The following is a 19,025-nucleotide window of genomic DNA, read 5'->3' as shown; positions in this document are numbered from 1 at the left end:
TAGAAAAATAAACAGTAATTAAATAATAAGATGTTATTTTAATGTCCTTCTTGCAATAGTATTGGCTTTTTCTTTAAAAAAAAAAAGATTTTATTTATTCATCATGAGAGACACAGAGGAGAGGCAAAGACATAGGCAAAGGGAGAAGCAGGCTCCCTGTGGGAGCCCAATGCAGGCCTCAATCCTGGACCCCGAGATCATGCACTGAGCCTAAGTAAGGGAGACACTCAACCACTGAGCCACCCAGGTGCCCCCACTCTAAAATTTGTATGGAGATACAAACTACCTATATAGACAAAATTATCTTAAAAAATAAGAAAATTACAGGCTTTTTTCAAGACTTACTATAGGTGTTTTACTTAAAAGATTTCAATATTGGCTATAAAGCTACACTAATCAAGATAGTTGGGGAATGCAATAAGGATAGACAAATACATCAATGAAACATAGAATAGAGTCTAGAAACAGGCAGGGACATATAAAGTCAATTAATATTCTACAAAAGTACCAAAGCAATTCAGTAAGAGAAAAAAGTCTTCAAGAAATATTGATAAAAAATGGATGGGTACCGGACCAAAATAAATTTGAGCCTTTTTATGCCATTTGCAAAAACTCGCTTGAGAGAGACTGCAAGTATAAAAGTTAAAATTATAAAGCATTTAGGAGAAAATATAGTATAATATTGTCATGACCTTTGAGCTGACAAAGAGTTATTTGAACATAAAGAGGCTAACTGCTAGTAGAAAAAAAAATACAGATGTTGTACTTTAACAAAAGCAAAAGTTAAAGTATCCTTCTGTTCTTAGAAAAACATTTTCAAGAATATGAGTAGGCAAGCCATAGAACAGGAGGAAATATTTGTAATACACATATCTATCTGACAAATATCTCTGGAGCACATAAAGAGCACAGATCACTTATACAAAGATAAACACTCCAGTGATAAATGGGTGAAGAATTCTCGAATAGACAGTTCACCAAAGAAAATCTAGGAGGGGCCGCTAAACAGAGGGAAAGGTGTTCAGTATCCTTTGTCATCTCAGAAATAAGTTAAACTAGACTGAGCTATTACTTCATGTCCAGTTGGATAGCTAAATTTTTAAAAATGTCAATATCAAATGTTGGAGAGAATGTGAATCTAGGCATATGTAAATGCACATTAACAATTTTTTAAAAGATTTTATTTATTTATTCATGACAGACAGAGAGAGAGAGCGGCAGAGACACAGGCAGAGGGAGAGGTAGAGAAGCAGGTTCCATGCAGGGAGCCCAATGCGGGACTCGATCCTGGGTCTCCAGGATCACACCCCAGGCCGAAGTCGGCGCCACCCCCCCCGGGCCACCGGGGCTGCCCACAAAATTATTCAATAGGATGTGGAGAAACAGGAACTCTTGTTGGGAATAGGAGTGTAGATCTGAGCTTTCTGTAAAAACAATTGGAGCTATCTAAGCCATTTTGATGATATCCTAATCTTTATCCTGGCGATTTCAGTCCTATATGCATGTGTCCTGAAGAGACCCTTGCACATGTGCACCAAGAAAGCCAGATGAGAGAGAATATCTGTAGCAATGTTATTTGTAAAAATAAGTGCCTGAAAATGGCTTGAATGTCCACTGAAGAGGGCAGGTAAATTGTGATATATTTGTACGGTACAGTTATGTGCAGCCAGGAAAATGAATAAATCTTATTTATATCCATCACCTCTGATGATTCTGGAAAATGCAGTGTCAAGTCATGAAAGCAAGGCATCAACGAATATATACCCTGGGATTTCACTTCTGTAAATGTTATAAACAGATAAAACTGAGCAATATGTTGTTTGGGAAGTACTTCTGTACAGAAGGCTTAAACAGATCAGGAAATCATAGCAATAGCCCCAAATTCATGAGAGTGGTCAACTCTGGGAAATTTGGGGAAAGGAATAATGTTGGGAAGAAACATAGAAAGATACCATGAATGGCCTATTTTTTTTTTTTTTTTAAGTTGGGTGGCTGAGTCCATTGAGTGTCCGACTCTTGATTTCTGCTCAGGTCATGATCTCAGGGTCCTGGAATCGAGCCTCAGGTTGAGCTCTGCGCTCAGCAGGGAATCTGCTTGGGTCTCTCCCTCTCCTGCTCCTCCCCTCCATGCTCTCCATCTCTAAAATAAATAAATCTTTAAAAAACTAGGTTGGACACACTGGAGATTATTTCATTATTGTTCTTTCAGCGGTTCATGTACATTATATGTACTCTTTGAGTTTATATTTTATAATAAGGTTTAAGGATTATATCAACCTCTCATCGAGTGGCTTTCTTCTTATAGCTCAAGATTTAAGTTTTTCTGACTTCCACGTGACTTTAGTTCATATTGCCTGTGGGGCTGTGGAGACTGTGGACGGTACCAGTGAGACTTGAATGAGTGGCTAAATTAAAACAAAAAACATATAGCATGTAATTCCTCCCACAAGGTGCCCTAAAATAAAGCTGAAAAGTGTTAAGTGAGCCTTTTCAAATCCTCAGCAATTTATTCCTCATCTGATAAGTAATTTTTGGTTTGAATGTCTGTCTATTTTGTTAAAAGGAACTGGAAAGAGTGGAAGCAGAGAGAGTAAGAAACATTTAGGGTGGGATATACTAATGCTCACTGCAGCAGGGCTCTAAGTGCCCTGGAGACCACCCCTGTGTGCTACTCGCTGATGAATCTTCAGTCTCCAGTGCACTGGTTCTTATTTCAGCAAATGTTTGTTTCAGACAAACCTGGTGAAGCTGCTTCTGATGCATCAGGCAAATCCAAACCTTCTGAACTGCAATGAAGAGAAGCCTTCAGGTAGGTTATGAGCATCCTGGGAGGCTGTGCACTCACTGATTCCTTCCTGTCCTTCCAAACTTGTTCATCCATCATAGACATAGCTACAGAACAGTCAGCCTCCCCTGAGAAACTCTGTGCAGATGCTCCAGTTCAAGCACTGTTCTTGAGCTCACCTGGTGTACAAGAGGGTATTACACAGTGGTTCCTTCCATTCATTGGATGCCCTTGTATTTCACTGCAATTTGCTTTTGGGACTTTAAACTTCCCGGGCCGTGATTCTTCCAATGTCCATTACTTTAAAATATATTTTTGCTGTTACTTATCTAGTTTCTTCTCATATCAAATACATACTTGTTCATCAGGGTAATTTTAGATAATGATAATTTTTTTTCTGCACCAGTAGGTATACTGCAAGAAATCGAGACTGATATTCTCAAGCTAATTTAAAGCTTTCAAAATCTAAATTTAATGAGACTTTTTAATAAGTATCTTTTGAAAATTTCTAGAGTTCTTTTTCCCACTGTTCTTTCATATATTCATATTCTAACTTTAAAAAAAGAGTGCTTTATCCATTTTCTAGCTTTTAAAATTTGAAAACAAATTTATTGTAAGTTTTTATTAAAAATAAAAATTATAAATAACAAAGAGAAAGGTGTAGTCTAAGTAATAAAATGATATAAAATCCTGAAGGTAATGATTGAGCTAAATAACTTAATTCTACTTATTCTTGTTAATATACCTCTAATAACCTAAAAGCACTTTATGCCTAAGATTTCTCATAGGAGTATGATTACATGATAAACCTCTAACTTAAGACAGGATGAGTGATTTGCTCTCTTATTTTATTGGAGTTAAATGTTGTTTCATGTTTATTCATCTTATCTGTGAAAATAAACTGAATATTTATTAACAAATGAAACTCTGTGATGGCATTATAGTTTCAAACTTTAGAATCAGGCTAATGTTAATGATAGTGTAGTAATCTCGGCATTAATGACAAAAGTATGTCTAATGGTAAATATTAAAAGAGCAAATAGAAATGTGTGGGTTTTAAAATATTTTTAATGTATTTATCGTGGAATATGTCACATCCTCTGCTTGTTGTAGTTCTAACAGATCACATTTGTCAAGTTCATATCCCCAGCTTCCTTTCCAGAGAAGAGAATATATGATCAACTCTTGGCTGCATGGACTCCCATGTGTCACACTTCTACCTTTTAGGTCTAGTGTGCTAGACTTAAATGTGCCAAAATGGACACCCTAGGTGGCCCACAGTCCTAGAGCCCCGGGTATGACTAAATGTCTAGTCTAGCCTCAGCCCTGGCCACCTCAGGATAGGATGGCTGTTTTAGACAGTTTGCCCATGTTGGTCATGCCAACTCTACCATCAATGTAATCCATTTTCCATGCCTTGTTGGTCAAGAGAGACACAGTGATGGGCTGGTAGAGGACTCTCAATAATCATTTGTTGATTGATGGAAAATACTTTCACACACAAGAGACAAAGACCAATAATGTGGTGAGAGTTTTGAGTAAATGCAGGATGTAAAAACATCTAATCCAACAGCAAGAAGAATGAACCAGATAAAATAATAACACAGGGAACAGGAAAGTACACACCCATATTATGACTGAGTAAATGAAAATCATCATCAGTATTATATTATGTTCTTGCTATTTTATGTTCCTTGAATTTGGAGTGTATACATAATATTATCTTCAGGACAAGAGCAGTTTGAGGTGAGGTGAGGTTATTAGGTGGGATAGAAATAATCACCCAAGGGGAGGAAGTTGAGCTGCTCCTACTCCTTACATAGGTATGATTTAACCTAGACCAAATGCTGATAAATTCTTGGCATAAACATCTTATCGTGGTGGCTGAATTAACTCATCCAGCCCATCAAGCAACACAATTTAAATTTGTAGACACAGGAGGTCATGAGCTTTAGTCATGAAGATTGAAAAGGATCAGTTGTGTCCATTAGGTTCCTAGTTGTTATTAATGTGAATTTTTCTTCAGGGTTTTTGACTTCCAGTTTCAGTTGTTAGTAAGTGTTAATTTGATTAATACACATCTAAATTGTGCTCAAATATATTCAGATGTCAATGTTAACATATAATTCATAAGGAAATATAATTATATTTTAGATAGAAAAAACAGATCAGGGCAGCCCCCCTGGCGCAGCGGTTTGGCGCCGCCTGCAACCCTGGGTGTGATCCTGGAGACCGGGATCGAGTCCCACGTAGGGCTCCCTGCATGGAGCCTGCTTCTCCCTCTGCCTGTGTCTCTGCCTCTCTCTCGCTCTCTCTGAATGAATAAATAAATAAATCTTAAAAAAGAAAAAAAAGAAAAAACAGATCACAGAGGCTGCACTCACCATTTTCATAATGCAACTATTTATTTGTAAATCTGCCCTTTTAGTAGAATATTTGTAGAATGCCTACAACAAGTTTTACAGTAACCCAGTCTTTGGGAATGTGCAACTATTTTCATCATTTTGACTCTTATTCATCAAGATGAAGGAAGAGTTACACTGAAAATAAAATGACATCAAGTTCAAGCTTAGCTTCTCTGTGATTTTACATTTTACACATCACCACTCAATGAATTTTTTTATATTTTTTCATTTGTAATTAAATATGCATAGATAGAAAACAAGATTGTCTTTTAAAATGGCAGTACTGTGATTTTATTCCTACTATAAACTTTTAATGCTTTTGGTTTTGCTCTAGGTGTTGATCAATTTTAGCATTTTAAGCACATCAGAATTATTGAAAATGAACAGTTTTCTGTGGACTCATCACCCACTTTTGCTGATTTTTGCATTGTTTCTTATAGATATTGCTGCATCTGAGTTTATTGAAGAAATGCTGCTGAAAGCCGAAGTTGCCTGGGAAGAAAGGGTAAAAGAGCATTTATCTGTCCCTGCCTTGGCCTCCGAGGAGCCATATGAAGAGATCCTCCATGACCTTCCAACTGTCTCCAGCAAGCTGTGAGTGCTCACATCATAGATCATGCTCACTGAGCAGTTGATTATTTTATTTACCATCCCTGCTAACCACCATTTTACAGTCAGTATTAAGACAGACTTGAAACTAAATTGAAGCTGGATGTCAACATACTTACCAAAAAATACTTGTTGACAATGATGAGTTTAGCATAATTTTATGAAAATCCTCTTATTCTTTAAAACATTATTATTTTAGTTATTAGATCAGGTTTGTCACCAGGAGACCAAACATGATATTTTAAACATACTTTACGTTTTTGGCTAAACAGAATGGTAAGATTTCCAGTGATGATGATGGTGACTACATTCCTAAAGTAGAAAATACAAATATTCACTTTTTTTTCTCTGTGAAGTACAAATCTCAATGATTTCTGGTTGTCTAAAATACCTCTTAAATACTGATACATACTGCAACAAAGATGAATGTCAAAACGTCATGCTAAGTGAGTGAAGGCAGATACCAGAGGCCACATATCGTATGACCCCATTTGCATGAGATCTCCAGAATTGGCAAATCCATAGAAATAGAAAGTATATTAGTGGTTGCTAGGAGTGGAGACAGAGGGCAATGGAAATGACTCTTATTCAGTAAGAGTCTTTTGGGGATAATGGAAATGTTCTAGAAGTAAATGTGCTGCTTACACAAATTTGTGAATATGCAGAAAAAAAGCACTGAATTGTACACTTTAAAAGTGTGAATTTTGTGCTGTGTGAATCCTATCTCAACAAAAGAAGGAAACACATAAGCAAAAAATATTTCGGGTTGAAAACAAAATCTGCTCTATACAAGCAGTGGAAGCTTGGTGAAGTTACTTTCTATGAAGAGGTTTCTTTTCTGGCAATGGAGAGTCCTTCTAATACTGAAACATTTGAGGGTCCCCTGAATAAATAACAGCATCTAGGTTCAGACAATTTGAAAAATAATCAAACAGTAGTGATAGAGGTTATATTGGAGGGACATAACTCAATATGGTGGCTGGAGGGGTTTATGATGTACCCCATTAGCAGGCAACTTTAACCAACAAGGTCCAAGGCACCTGAGAACCAGATCAGGTCTCCCAGTGAGGAACCCAGACAAAGCTCACAACAGGAGGAGCAAGCAGGCTCACTCCAGGAATGAGGAGCGAGGAGCTAAGGAGATGCTCTTGGGATTCATCCATCAGAGAATCAGTTCCACTGGCCGGATTTAGTGTGACCTGATTTCCTTTCCCAGGAAGTAGAAAAGATGCTTCCAATGGACACCTCAGAAGGCGGTCGTGCGGAGTACAGGAGCTCAGAGGGAAATTTGTTTCAGTGCTGGTGCCATCACTCACATTCAAACATACTTTTATTTATTTATTTTTTTTTTAAAGATTTTATTTATTTATTTATTCATGAAAGACTGAGAGACAGAGAGAGCCAGAAACAAAGGCAGAGGGAGAAGCAGGCTCCATGCACCGGGAGCCCGATGTGGGATTCGATCCTGGGTCTCCAGGATCGCGCCCTGGGCCAAAGGCAGGCGCCAAACCGCTGCGCCACCCAGGGATCCCTCAAACATACTTTTAATTACAAATTACTCTTGATAATTCAAGAGGCTGAAGCTGTGTGTAAATGCATACATTTACTCTACTTATTACTGACACACATTCATTATTGGATTGGACTTTTCAGCTGTGTTGGAAAGAAGCTTGGTTTTTAACATGTAAGACATTCTGCTAAGAATTTCATGGATTATCATCTGCTATCCTCAAAGCCTTATTAAGCTTCTTTTATTTTCTCAAGATCACAGAGCAGGGTAATGACAGATCAAGATTCATAGCCCAGCAATCTTACCCAGATCGCCTGCTCCTGCAACACATTCGCTCTCCTGTTTTCACAGGTGGAAGAAAAATACTATCGCATTGATGTGGGAGATAAAGGAAAAAGGCCATAGAAATAAAAGTTAGAGTCCAGGGATCCCTGGGTGGCGCAGCGGTTTGGCGCCTGCCTTTGGCCCAGGGCGCGATCCTGGAGACCCGGGATCGAATCCCACGTCGGGCTCCCGGTGCATGGAGCCTGCTTCTCCCTCTGCCTATGTCTCTGCCTCTCTCTCTCTCTCTCTGTGACTATCATAAAAAAAAAAAATTAAAAAAAAAATTTAGAGTCCAGTCAGGAATGGTTAACAAAATAAATACCAAGTGACCCCAAACCAATGGTTAAAATAGGTTGATATTCTGTTTATATTATTATATTGACTGAACTGATACCCCCAGAATGAAAGGAGTAATACACACATTTGCTGTGGAAAAGTTTTATTTTTCAAGTGTTGATATTAAAGTCAATACCCAGTATTTTCCATTTTAGTTTCCAAATTACCTGTGGGCTTTCCAGGTAAAGAGTTGTTAAAATATAGACAGATTTCAAGTTTGAGTTAAAGCCAAATTCTTTCCTAATAAGTTATTTTGGATAAATACTAACTTATCCATGTATCTATAGTTTTGTCTATGTCTTCTGCTTTTAAAAATGTAAAAAAAAAAAAAAAAACTACCAATTTTCTCAAAAAAGTATTTTTATGTATATTTTTTATATTGTTGATTCAACAATATGTTTTGAACAGATTAATCAGTGGCCTATTTGTTCTACATGATTAAATATAATTGGTTTGATTACACTCTCTTTTATTGACTTTGAGCAAAGCTTAGAAACTTTGCAGTGAGTTTTTGTTGAATTTCAACCTGCTTTTTCATTGTAGTCCACTTTTATCTTTCTTCAGAGATAGAACTGCAAATTAAATCAGGGCACCTGTGGCTCAGTCAGTTAAGCATCTGCCTTTGGCTCAGGTCATGATCCCAGGGTCCTGGGATCGAGTCCCACATCAAGCTCCCTGCTCTGTGGGGAGTTGGCTTCTCCCTCTGTTCCTTCCATCCACTTGTGCTCTCTCTCTCTCTAATAAGTAAATAAAATCTTTTTTAAAAAAGGAAATTTAGGGATCCCTGGGTGGCGCAGCGGTTTGGCGCCTGCCTTTGGCCTGGGGCGCGATCCTGGAGACCCGGGATCGAATCCCACGTCGGGCTGCCTGCATGGAGCCTGCTTCTCCCTCTGCCTGTGTCTCTGCCTCTCTCTCTCTCTGTGTGACTATCATGAATAAATAAATAAAATCTTTAAAAAAAAAAAAATAAAAAAAAATAAAAATAAAAAAGGAAATTTAATCAAAGAACAACCGAATCATATTTTTAACTATTTTTTAACTCTGAAAAAAATTGCACGTAGACGGGGCTAGTTCAAAGTTAACAACTAAGTACATTTGTCAAATGTGTTTTATAATTTATAATTTTGATAGACTTTCTGTTTTTCATTGTCCTTAGAGTGTTATAAAGTAAATATGAAGGAGGACACAAGATAAAATAACAAGGAGGTACAGTGCAGAAATTATACTCTGTATAATTGCTCTTCTGAACTGTGCTTTTGTAGCAGGAGGACAAATATGGACACTCAATTTTCTTCATAAACAAACTCATAAACATTGTAACGGTCAAAATTTTTTTCTAAAGCTGGTAAATGTGTGTATTGTTAAGAAAAAAAAAAGAGCACTTCTTCCTTTAGTGTATCTGATACTACAATGGTGATTGGTTTGGACAACAAACTTATGGAAACATGTAGGAGATTTTTCACATGCTGCTCTTTAAAAAAAAAATATTTATTTATCTGTTTGAGAGAAGGTGGAGAGAGCACAAGAGAGCAGGGAGGGGGTGGGGGAGGGAGAGGGGGATCATCTCAAGCAGATTCCTTGATGAGCAGAGAGCCTGAGGCAGGACTCGATCTCAGGACCCTGAGATCAGGACTTGAACTAAAACCAAGAATCAAATGATAAATAAATAAACAGACGCTCAGCTGACTGAGACACCCCGGCACCCCTAACACGCTATTCTTTTGATAGAGAACATAGATGAAATGAATCTGAGCACTGGCTTGACTAACAGAAAACACAAATGTATTTCTTCCTCAGATCTCTTGTGCATGATTTACAAACAGGATTTCTTCACACACCAGTTGTTGCAGCTAGTGGTTCAGCCCTGGTGTTCCAGAGGGTTTGGTCCTGTCTCTCTCGTCACCTCAGTAGGGCTGAGTTTCCCCCAAACTGTTTCTATTTGTTCCCTCCATTAAAATAAATGCTATTCTGTGAAAATCCAGGTTGCCCTCATTTAAACCCAGTGCCTTCTTGAATGCTTTGATAATCTGAATTTTTCAATGTGAAGCCCGCTCTTCAGCTGTTTCTAGAAGTTCCTCAGCTTTAGGGGGGGTGAAGAAGGAATTAGAACAAAATAAAACTCCAGGGAGAAGGGGAAAGAGCAAGCAGGAGTTGCCACATTGGTTGGTTTTTCTTCAGGTGGGAGAAGCGTAACAAGAAGCGCACTGCTCCTTTCAGCTCATTACTTTGCCCAAGAAAGAATAGTGCAAACTATTATAAGAGATGTGAGATTGGAAAAAACTTAATGGCCTTCCCTTCTTCTCCATATAGTCTGATGTTTTTCTTCAGAAAGGCTCTTTGCCCACCGTCAATAGGCAGCCCTCATCCTGAGGACTTAACTCGCATTACCACATCGGAATTATCATTGCCAATTTCAGTGTTAAATCCAACTTCCTCTTTCTTGCTAGAATAACTCACTCCTTTCACATTATCCTAAGATATATTTTACTAAAATTTTAAGAAATAATTGAATAGTTTCTGATACCTCAGCATACAAGTCAAATTCCCTTTCCAATATCAACTCCTACGACTTGTCCTGTAAGGATTTGTGTGCTAGATTACACACGAGTTAGTTAGAATAAGCACGTCACTCATGCTATGGCCCACTGTGAGCAGCAACCCTTTCTTTAATCAAGAGGAAATTCCTATATTATTGAATTGTTCCATATTCCATGTTTCTTAAAAAAATATTTTATTTATGTATTTGACAGAGAGAGAGAGAGCCCAAGTGGGAAGGGGTGGGGGAGAGGAGAGAGAAAATCCAAAGCAGACCAAGGGCTGAGTGCAAAGCTGGACACGGGTCTCGATCCCAAAACCTCAATATCACAACCTCAGCTGAAACCAATAGTCAAATGCTTAATGGACTGAGCCACCCAGGCACCCCATATTCCATGTTCCTAAGATATCTTCTATTACATGAGCATTATTAAGGTGTCTGTTGCCTCACTTTCAAGTTTGTGTCTCAAAATGAGCAGATTAGATTTAACCAGAGTCCTCTCAGCTACTACCTTCCCTGTCTGTGAAGCTTTGAGGCTTCCCCTCTCTGCTTCAAATTTTCAGCAACTCTTGTCATACTTGACCGCAGTCCCCCCATCTGTTCTTTCTTGCCTTCTTGCTTCCTCTCTGTGCAGTTTTTCGTGTCCTGACGTAGACCTCAGGGTCGAGTGTACGGTGACTACCATTGATGAGACAGCTTTGACAGAATGTGCCCTGTGGTGTTTCAACATGGACATGCACTCCTAGGGTCTGTCATCACTGAAAAGTCTGATATGTCCCAACGTTTTGTTCGAATACTCTTTTTCACGGGGTCCTGGAGTTGAATCTGCAGCAATTCTGCATAGTACCTGGTGGGGAGGAGTTGCTCACTGAACAGTTGTGGGGGTTCACTGATTCATGGGTCTTGTGTCGTGACCGGACATCAGGACTTGTGCAGAGTGTTTACATGGATCATCGCATTTAATCTGCAGAACAACACAAGTACGCTCTTTCTTTCATTTTGTGGTTGTTGTTGTGAATTTTTAAAATTTGGGTATCATTGACATACAATGTTACATTAGTTCCTGGTGTACAACACAGTGATTCAACATCCTATATGCTGTGCTCACCGCAAGTGTAGTTTCCATGCGTCACCTTACAACACCATTATGGTATCATCCACCATATTCTGTGTGCTGAATCTTTTATTCTCATGACATTTTTTATCTTTATAAGTTTTTAAGTTTAAACATATTGACACATACAACACAAATGCTTTTTAAAAAATATTTATTTAAATCTAATTTAGTTAACATACAGTATGAGTTCCAGAGGTAACACAAATACTTTGGGTTCTATCCCTATGTTATACATCCTTGTCTGAGAGTCAGAACTTAAGTAACTTGACTCATGTCACACGTACCCACTCTCATATTGTTTCAGTGAGGTGGTCATTTTTATTTGCAATTTGAAAACTTCTAATTTGGCTTGAAAGAGGAGATTGCTGACTTGAGTTTCCCTGTTATAGCCAGTCAGCTTTAGGTGCAGAATAGTGTCAGTTTAGCATAAGTGTATCACAACCTAAGAAGACAGTCTGTTATTAGGAAAACATTTCCTTTCTACAGAAATGAGAACCATGAAGGCTCCTTGCAATCTAGTTGACCGCTGTTCCACTTTTAAGCTAAAAGCTCAAGTCAAATGGAACAACATGGAGCCATTATTTCCCATCTTTCCATCCTATTATTCATCAAACCCTTGGTCTTGTTCTGAATGTCTACATGACTCCCAGAAGCGACCTGTGAGGCCACATACTGTAGTCACTATGGACAGAGACCCCAGAGCCACACATCCTGGTTTGGGTGCTGGCTTTGCACCTGCTGGCTCTGTGACTTAGGCAATTTAGCAAAGTCTTTGCCACATGTCCCCTCAAGTGTAAAATGTGGGTGCTGTAAAGCATTTATTCGGTCCTTTCTCCTTGCTTCCTGGGAAGGGAGATGCTCAATCCTTGCCATAGGACTGCCTCTGTTGTGGGGGATCCCAAGATCCCTGGGATCTCACTTGAATTTATGTTAACAAGGTGCCCCAGGGTGGGGGCTGGTCATGGCAGAAAATCCAATGTTGTGATTAAATGACTGAGCTGTGAGCAGCCCGGCCTCTAGGAGGGGAGGAGGACAGGAAGCCGAGTTCAGTGATGGAGTCCATCATGCTTAGAAACCAAACCTCAAGGAAGACTGTGCCAACAGAGGTTGGTGAACACCTCTGCATACCTGGAGGGTGATGTGCCCTGATTCCCACACCTCACCTTGAGTGTCTGTGTGTATGTTTGACCCCGATTCGGACCCTCCCTAAGAAAGCTGTCATAATAAGTATAGTGCATTCCTGAGCTCTGTGAGTTGTTCTAGAGAATTATCAAATCTGAGGGAGATGTGGGAGCCCCAGAACTGATAGCTAGTTGGTCAGAAGTGTGAGTGAGCATGGAGACTCCCAAACTTGTGGCTGTGTCTGAAGTGGGTGGGGGGTGGCAACCCTGCCCTGAACTTGCGGGGTCCGTGCTATAGGTAGTCAGGGTCAGAACTGTGCTGTGGTACACCACAGGGTGACAATGATGGTGGTAAGATGTGGTTATTCTTGATGACTCAGTGACTTAATATTTCTGAAACACTTAGAGCACTATCTGGCTCACTGTGATACTACATAAGTGCTTGAGAAATGACAAAAAGAAAAGCAGATGTTTTTCATTAATCTGTGAACTGTCAGCATAATCATCTAAAGAATAAAAACCTTCTAGCTATAAGCTAAGACAATAGAATTAAGCTTTCATTTGGTGTTTTCAAACTGACCATACAGAGACAACCTTATTTTCTAAGCAACTGGAAAGAAAAATCCAATCCCAGAGAAGACCAGTTTTGAGGGGGAGCATCCTTTGATTAGGTTGCCTGGGGCTGGCTCTCCAGGGCTTGAGTCATGTGGCATTGGGGATGGAGACAAGATGTGACTGGGAAAAGTCTGGAATGAGGCAGAACTGAGCAGGGCTGGGGATACAAGGACAGGTGCTGGACGTAGGTGGGTCCCAAGGCGCATAGGCCAAGTGGCCATCAATAAGGAGAAATAACCTGTGGGGCTTTGTAAGAGGCAGAGTATGAGTATGCAATGTGTTCTTGATCTCAGTAAAACCTGAGACTCACGACAGTCTGGGAATAGACGATATGGAAAGCCTTACATTTTTTGAAACAAGCCCCATGTGCATTTATTTAGAAGCAAGGCAGCTGTGGCTACACAAGGATTTCTACTATGGCCTTTGTTGCTCAATGAGAATAAACACGATTTGCATATCAGTGAAATTTCAGTAATCATTTCCATTGATCTTCATTTAAATTCCATGACTTAGGGTGAAATGACGTAATTATCTAGCTTCGTTTTATGGAAAAACAGAAACTGGGAGGTGTGACAGACTTATGGGGATAGTGGGTTAGCAGCTGCGATTAGAACCACAGTCTTTGCATTCTTTGTTCATGCTCCCCAACCTAAGGTGGGAACAGGCTCCGGAAGATTGTCTTGAGTGTCTTCCTAGACTCATGGTGTGCACTGTCTTGGCATACAAATCTATATAAAAAAAATGGAGTTGCAAATGAGGGACATAGCCTTTGACCCATGCCTCAACATCGTACCTGGGGGCTTTCTTTATAGAAATGCCTCCTAGTAATTTCTGCCAGGACGCTTGGATAAGCAATACTGAAAAGTGCATTTTTACTCTTAGACCTGTAGGGACAATTGTGCTATAGGCATTAATTTCCTTGCTCCTGATGGTTGAACACCACATCTCTGGTTATTCCTGTGAGGCAATTGTTCTTCTACATTTACTACTGACCTTGAATGACCTGAACATTTTCAAAATCAGCACAAGCTTCAGTGACCATTTTCAGTAAAATAACATCACCCAAGATAAAGTCAGACCAGACTCCAAGCCCTTGATTCTTCAGAGTCTTTGGAAGCTTTGTATTACAAAGTCTTGATAAAGCCGTCAATCACTTCCATGTGAATTTGCAGGTAAAAATGGATTCTGTGGTCCAGAGAAGGACAGAGAGAAATGTCACACAATACAGGGACATAATGAGACCTTGAGAATTATTTAATCTGATTTCCAATTTTAAACCATTTATGCTATCCCTCAAACATGGTTGGATAACTAGTTGGTCTTCCCAAGTTGGTTGAAAATTAAACTTGGGTTAAGGTGAAGGTAGAGGGAGGGTGAAGGTAGAGGGAGATGTTTCCATTTCTATTCATTTTCTTTTCCTACAGTTGAAGCTGCTCCAGAGATGGGAACTCACTACCTTTCAAAGCAGCATATTCCACTTACCACCATTTTCTTCTCTTTTTATATTATATGCTGAGAGTGTACACATTCACTTTGCACACACTGTGTGCACACATGTGCATATGTTCTGCTGCTTGCTCCGATAAGTAAGTTTTACCAAATCCTATCAAATTGACTTACTAAAAATGTCTGAAATGCAGATTATTATTTACTCAAATGAATGATGGTAATGTTTCACATAAATTCATCAGATACCTATTCAGAAAAATAAATTATGCTAGACAGTCACTTTTCACAGTATAACATGACATATTCACAGAGTTGCTACATTCAACTCATTTTAAGTTAGATTTTTAAGATTTCTTTGCAAATACCTGTTGAGAACTACTAGATAAATATAGAATGTCTTAAAATAGTGTCATTTCCCGCTTAACCATAAGAGAGACACATTGACTTTTTTTTTTTTTTTGACTTTTTTTTTTTAAAGTAGGCTTTGTGCCTAAGATGGAGCCCAGTGTGGGGCTTGAACTCATGACCCTGAGATCAAGACCTGAGTAGAGATCAAGAGTCAGAGGCTTAACCTACTGAGCTACCCAGGCACCTGACATTTCTGTTTTTTAAACACAAGTAATATTTTACCAAAGTTTTTTTTAATGTTTTTTTTTTTTTTTTTTTTTTTTTACTTTAAAAACTAAAGTCATTTTTTGAGGGGGGGGGAAGATATTAATTAACTCAAAGCTCTCCAAGAACTATTTCTTTCAAAATTAAACTTTGGATCATTATTTTTTAGATTCAGAAAAGCCCAAATTCCCTATAGTAAATAATTTATGTAGCTGTGTTCTTAGGGTTAAAATTGAGAACTATCTATTCAGTACATTACTTTACCACCAAAATAACTGGGTCACATATGCCATTCTTCCCATTTGAATCAATGAGAGTTTTTTCTTTGTTGGCTTAATATATCCCAATATAGTCAATTTTGCTTGTTTTCTATAGTTTTCTAAAATTGCCATAGTCATACTGGGCAATAATTGTCACTTTTGATAGTTATATTTTATTACATTCCTGTTTCCATTTTCAGAAATAAAATCTCAGTTCCTACAGGAATATTTTCTCTGCATGAAATGCCTTTTATGTTTATAGAAAAAGTACATCTTGAATAAATCCAGTAGAGTTCACAAATTGATTGCCTGCTGGTATAGTCCCATGCGGTTTTATCCACGGTCAAGTTAAAGCAGTCTATCCCCAGTTTTACCTAAACTGTCCTTGGATGGTTGCTTTTCATTTTCTTTATGATTGTGGAATTTGCTTTACCAAAGCCTTTTTTTTTTTTTTTTTTTTTTTTTAGAAAATATACTTTTTCAATCCTATTTTTATTCTTTTTCATTGATGAATTTGTATTCCTAATACTTTTTTATATAATCAAAATAAAATTTTCTCATGGAGGAAAATTTGGAAAATGCAGAAAAACATATAGAAGCATGAAAAAACTCACTCATGTCCAAGAAAAGTTATACCAGAGAAATTAAAGATGAAACGAAGACTTTATTCAAGACTATTGCAATGGGGGAGAAAGAGCAAACTTAACTCTGGATACAAAAGGCCAGGGAGCTTTTAAATGCTGGGATGAGCTTGTGGAAAAGCCTGGGGAGATGTTAGCAGGAAGGCTGATCCTAGTGAGGAGGCCATCCATAGTTTGCTAGCTGGTGCTTAAGGAAATGAGGCTCCTTTCTTCCCACAGAGACCAGGAGACTGGGGCTCCTTCTGTCAATCCTGATGGTTACATTCCAACAGAATGGCTCTCAGGTCCTTGAGAAGGACATTGCAGGATTGTAGAATATTGGGCAGCCCAGATGGCTTAGCAGTTTAGCGCCGCCTTCAGCCCAGAGCCTGATCCTGGAGACCCGGGATCAAGTCCCACATCAGGCTCCCTGCTTGGAGCCTGCTTCTCCCTCTGCCTATGTCTCTGCCTCTCTCTCTCTGTCTCTGTGTGTGTGTGTGTGTGTGTGTGTGTATGTGTCTCATGAATAAATAAAATCTTTAAAAAAAAGGATTGTAGAATATTTACATCTCAGAAGGATAAAGAAAGAATTTACAATGGAAAGTTCTCTAAAATAAGCACTCTAGCGCTAACAATCTAGAGTTAGGGAGGAGCCTGTCCAAAGTTGAGCTAAGGTGAGGGGTCTGTGAAATCCATCGTCATCAGTAGTCCATGTTTTTTATGAAACTACTCTTAATTTGGTTTATTTCTTCTTATCCTTTATATGTTTCTTTTTCTTTATCGAATTCTCTCTTTTTTTATTCATGAGAGACACAAAGAGAGAGGCAGAGACATAGGCAGAGGGAGAAGCAGGCTCCCTGAGGGGAGCCCAATGTGGGAATCCATCCAAGGACTCCGGAATCACGCCCTGAGAGGAATGAAGGCAGACGCTCAACCACTGAGCCACCCAGTCATCCCTCTTTATTGAGTTCTTATTCTCTTTATATAACTGCATCTTATTTTTTAAAAAATCTCATATAATAAATATTTTGTTATGGTTGATAAACACTTAAGGAGTACTGAAAAAAAGAGCAATGGTTACTTAAAAAGTATTGCCTTTTGTAGAAAAAATAGCATTTTAATACATATTCATAGGATACAAGTGGATAATTGGTGAAAATTTACATAGAAGTTATCTTATATGAATGCTGTTAACCGCAGTGATTATGAATGCAATGTATTTCATTTCAAAAGTGGGAAAGAAATCTAAAGAACAGTTGTCCCATAGACCTTTAAAACATTTTCACATGCCATCAGCCAAGGTATCTGTTTTGTATTTTCTTATAAAAAGTATGTGTAGGACAAATATGTTGCCATTTGATTCAGTTACATTACTTAAAATCATTTTTCTTATATGAATAAGAGTATTTTTAACTAGTTACAATTATTGTTAGTAATAGATTTATGATATTATATATTATCTTACTGAGTGTGTAAGTGATTTTTAAAGATGTAGGTGAGAAAGTGTGTGAACTTCTTCTATGTAGTAGCATCATCGACCTGTAGGGCTTGGCATACGCTTAGATACTGTCTCACCTAACCCCTGCATTTCCAAAGGTGAAATGTGGCCCAGAGACGTCGAAGGCTTATAAGGTCGAGTGGTTGCCAACTTGAGGTAAAAACTGACTTAGGGGTGCCTGAGTGGCTCTGTCAGTTAAGTATCTGACTCTTGATTTTGGCTTAGGTCATGGTCTCAGAGTCTTGAGATCAAGCCCCACATTGGGCTTCCTGATGGGTGTGTAGCCTGCCTAAGATTCTCGCTCCCTCTCCCTCTGCCCCTCCTCACCCTCTCTGTCTCCCCACTCTTAAAATAAAACAAAACCTGATTTAGGATGAGGTCGCTGTTTTCCTGGATCAATCTTCTTTCCAAGTGCACCTCTGGGTTGGAAATAAAATAGAACCTGCTATTAACCCTGTGATTAGATTTGAGATAGGAAAGGAGTATTTTAGCTATTTTAGTAAACTCACTGTTTTTTTCCTTTTAGAAACCCTTTATAATTGGTGATTTTATGTAATTTCTACCTGACTAGTCACGTCACTGCTTTCTTCATTGCTTTACACTCAAAACACCTGATATAGTATATGCAGAATCTCTCTTTAATTTTTCTTTAAGACTTCCTGACAAAGCAGAAAAAAAACTGGTGATTGATATACAAGGATAGATAAGTAAAGAAATATTTCAGTAGGCGTGAGGGTGGATTCTGGAGGCAGGCAGTGTGACCCATGGTTAAGAACACAAGCTCTGCATCTCAAGGGGCACCTCCACTCCTGCCTCACTGTGTCCACAGCCAGTTCTTCTAGTCTTTGTCTCCCCAGTGTGCTCATCTATAAAACAGGCAAAAAAGTACATATTCCTTATAGTGCTGGTAATATAAGTTAATATGTATAGAATTAATATATAGAGAGTACTTAGAATGGAGATTATCATGCCTTAAATTCTATATAATAATTACAATGTTTTATAGGTGGTCCACTCAGATTATAGAAAATATAGGGCAACTGCAATGGTATTCAAATATTTGAAGGGTTCTCATGTCAGAGAAGCATAGGACACACCTTGGGAGCTCCAAGGAATGGTGAATACAAGTTGGAGCAGCAGGCATTATTTCACAGTTGCTCATAGAAGAAATAAGGCCTCTTTGAAGTTATGAATGCCTTATCACTCAATGGTGTTCAAGCCCTGGATA

At 38.6% G+C, this 19,025-nt stretch overlaps 1 protein-coding gene across 2 annotated transcripts in view; it reads left to right on the top strand.

The window, feature by feature from the left end:
- MYO16 (myosin XVI) overlaps window positions 1–19,025 on the top strand; it is a 594,113-nt gene that overhangs the window by 255,527 nt on the left and 319,561 nt on the right. For both annotated transcript variants that reach the window (XM_077854971.1, XM_077854970.1), the window contains exons 8-9: window positions 2,734–2,809; window positions 5,631–5,784. In XM_077854971.1, the coding sequence (XP_077711097.1) occupies window positions 2,734–2,809; window positions 5,631–5,784 (230 nt within the window). The remainder of the gene's footprint in view (window positions 1–2,733; window positions 2,810–5,630; window positions 5,785–19,025) is intronic.

Source organism: Canis aureus, chromosome 17 (assembly GCF_053574225.1).
Source record: "Canis aureus isolate CA01 chromosome 17, VMU_Caureus_v.1.0, whole genome shotgun sequence".
Classification (NCBI taxonomy): domain Eukaryota; kingdom Metazoa; phylum Chordata; class Mammalia; order Carnivora; family Canidae; genus Canis; species Canis aureus.
Note: the sequence above shows the minus strand (reverse complement) of the source record. Positions and strands in the feature narration are given on the sequence as shown.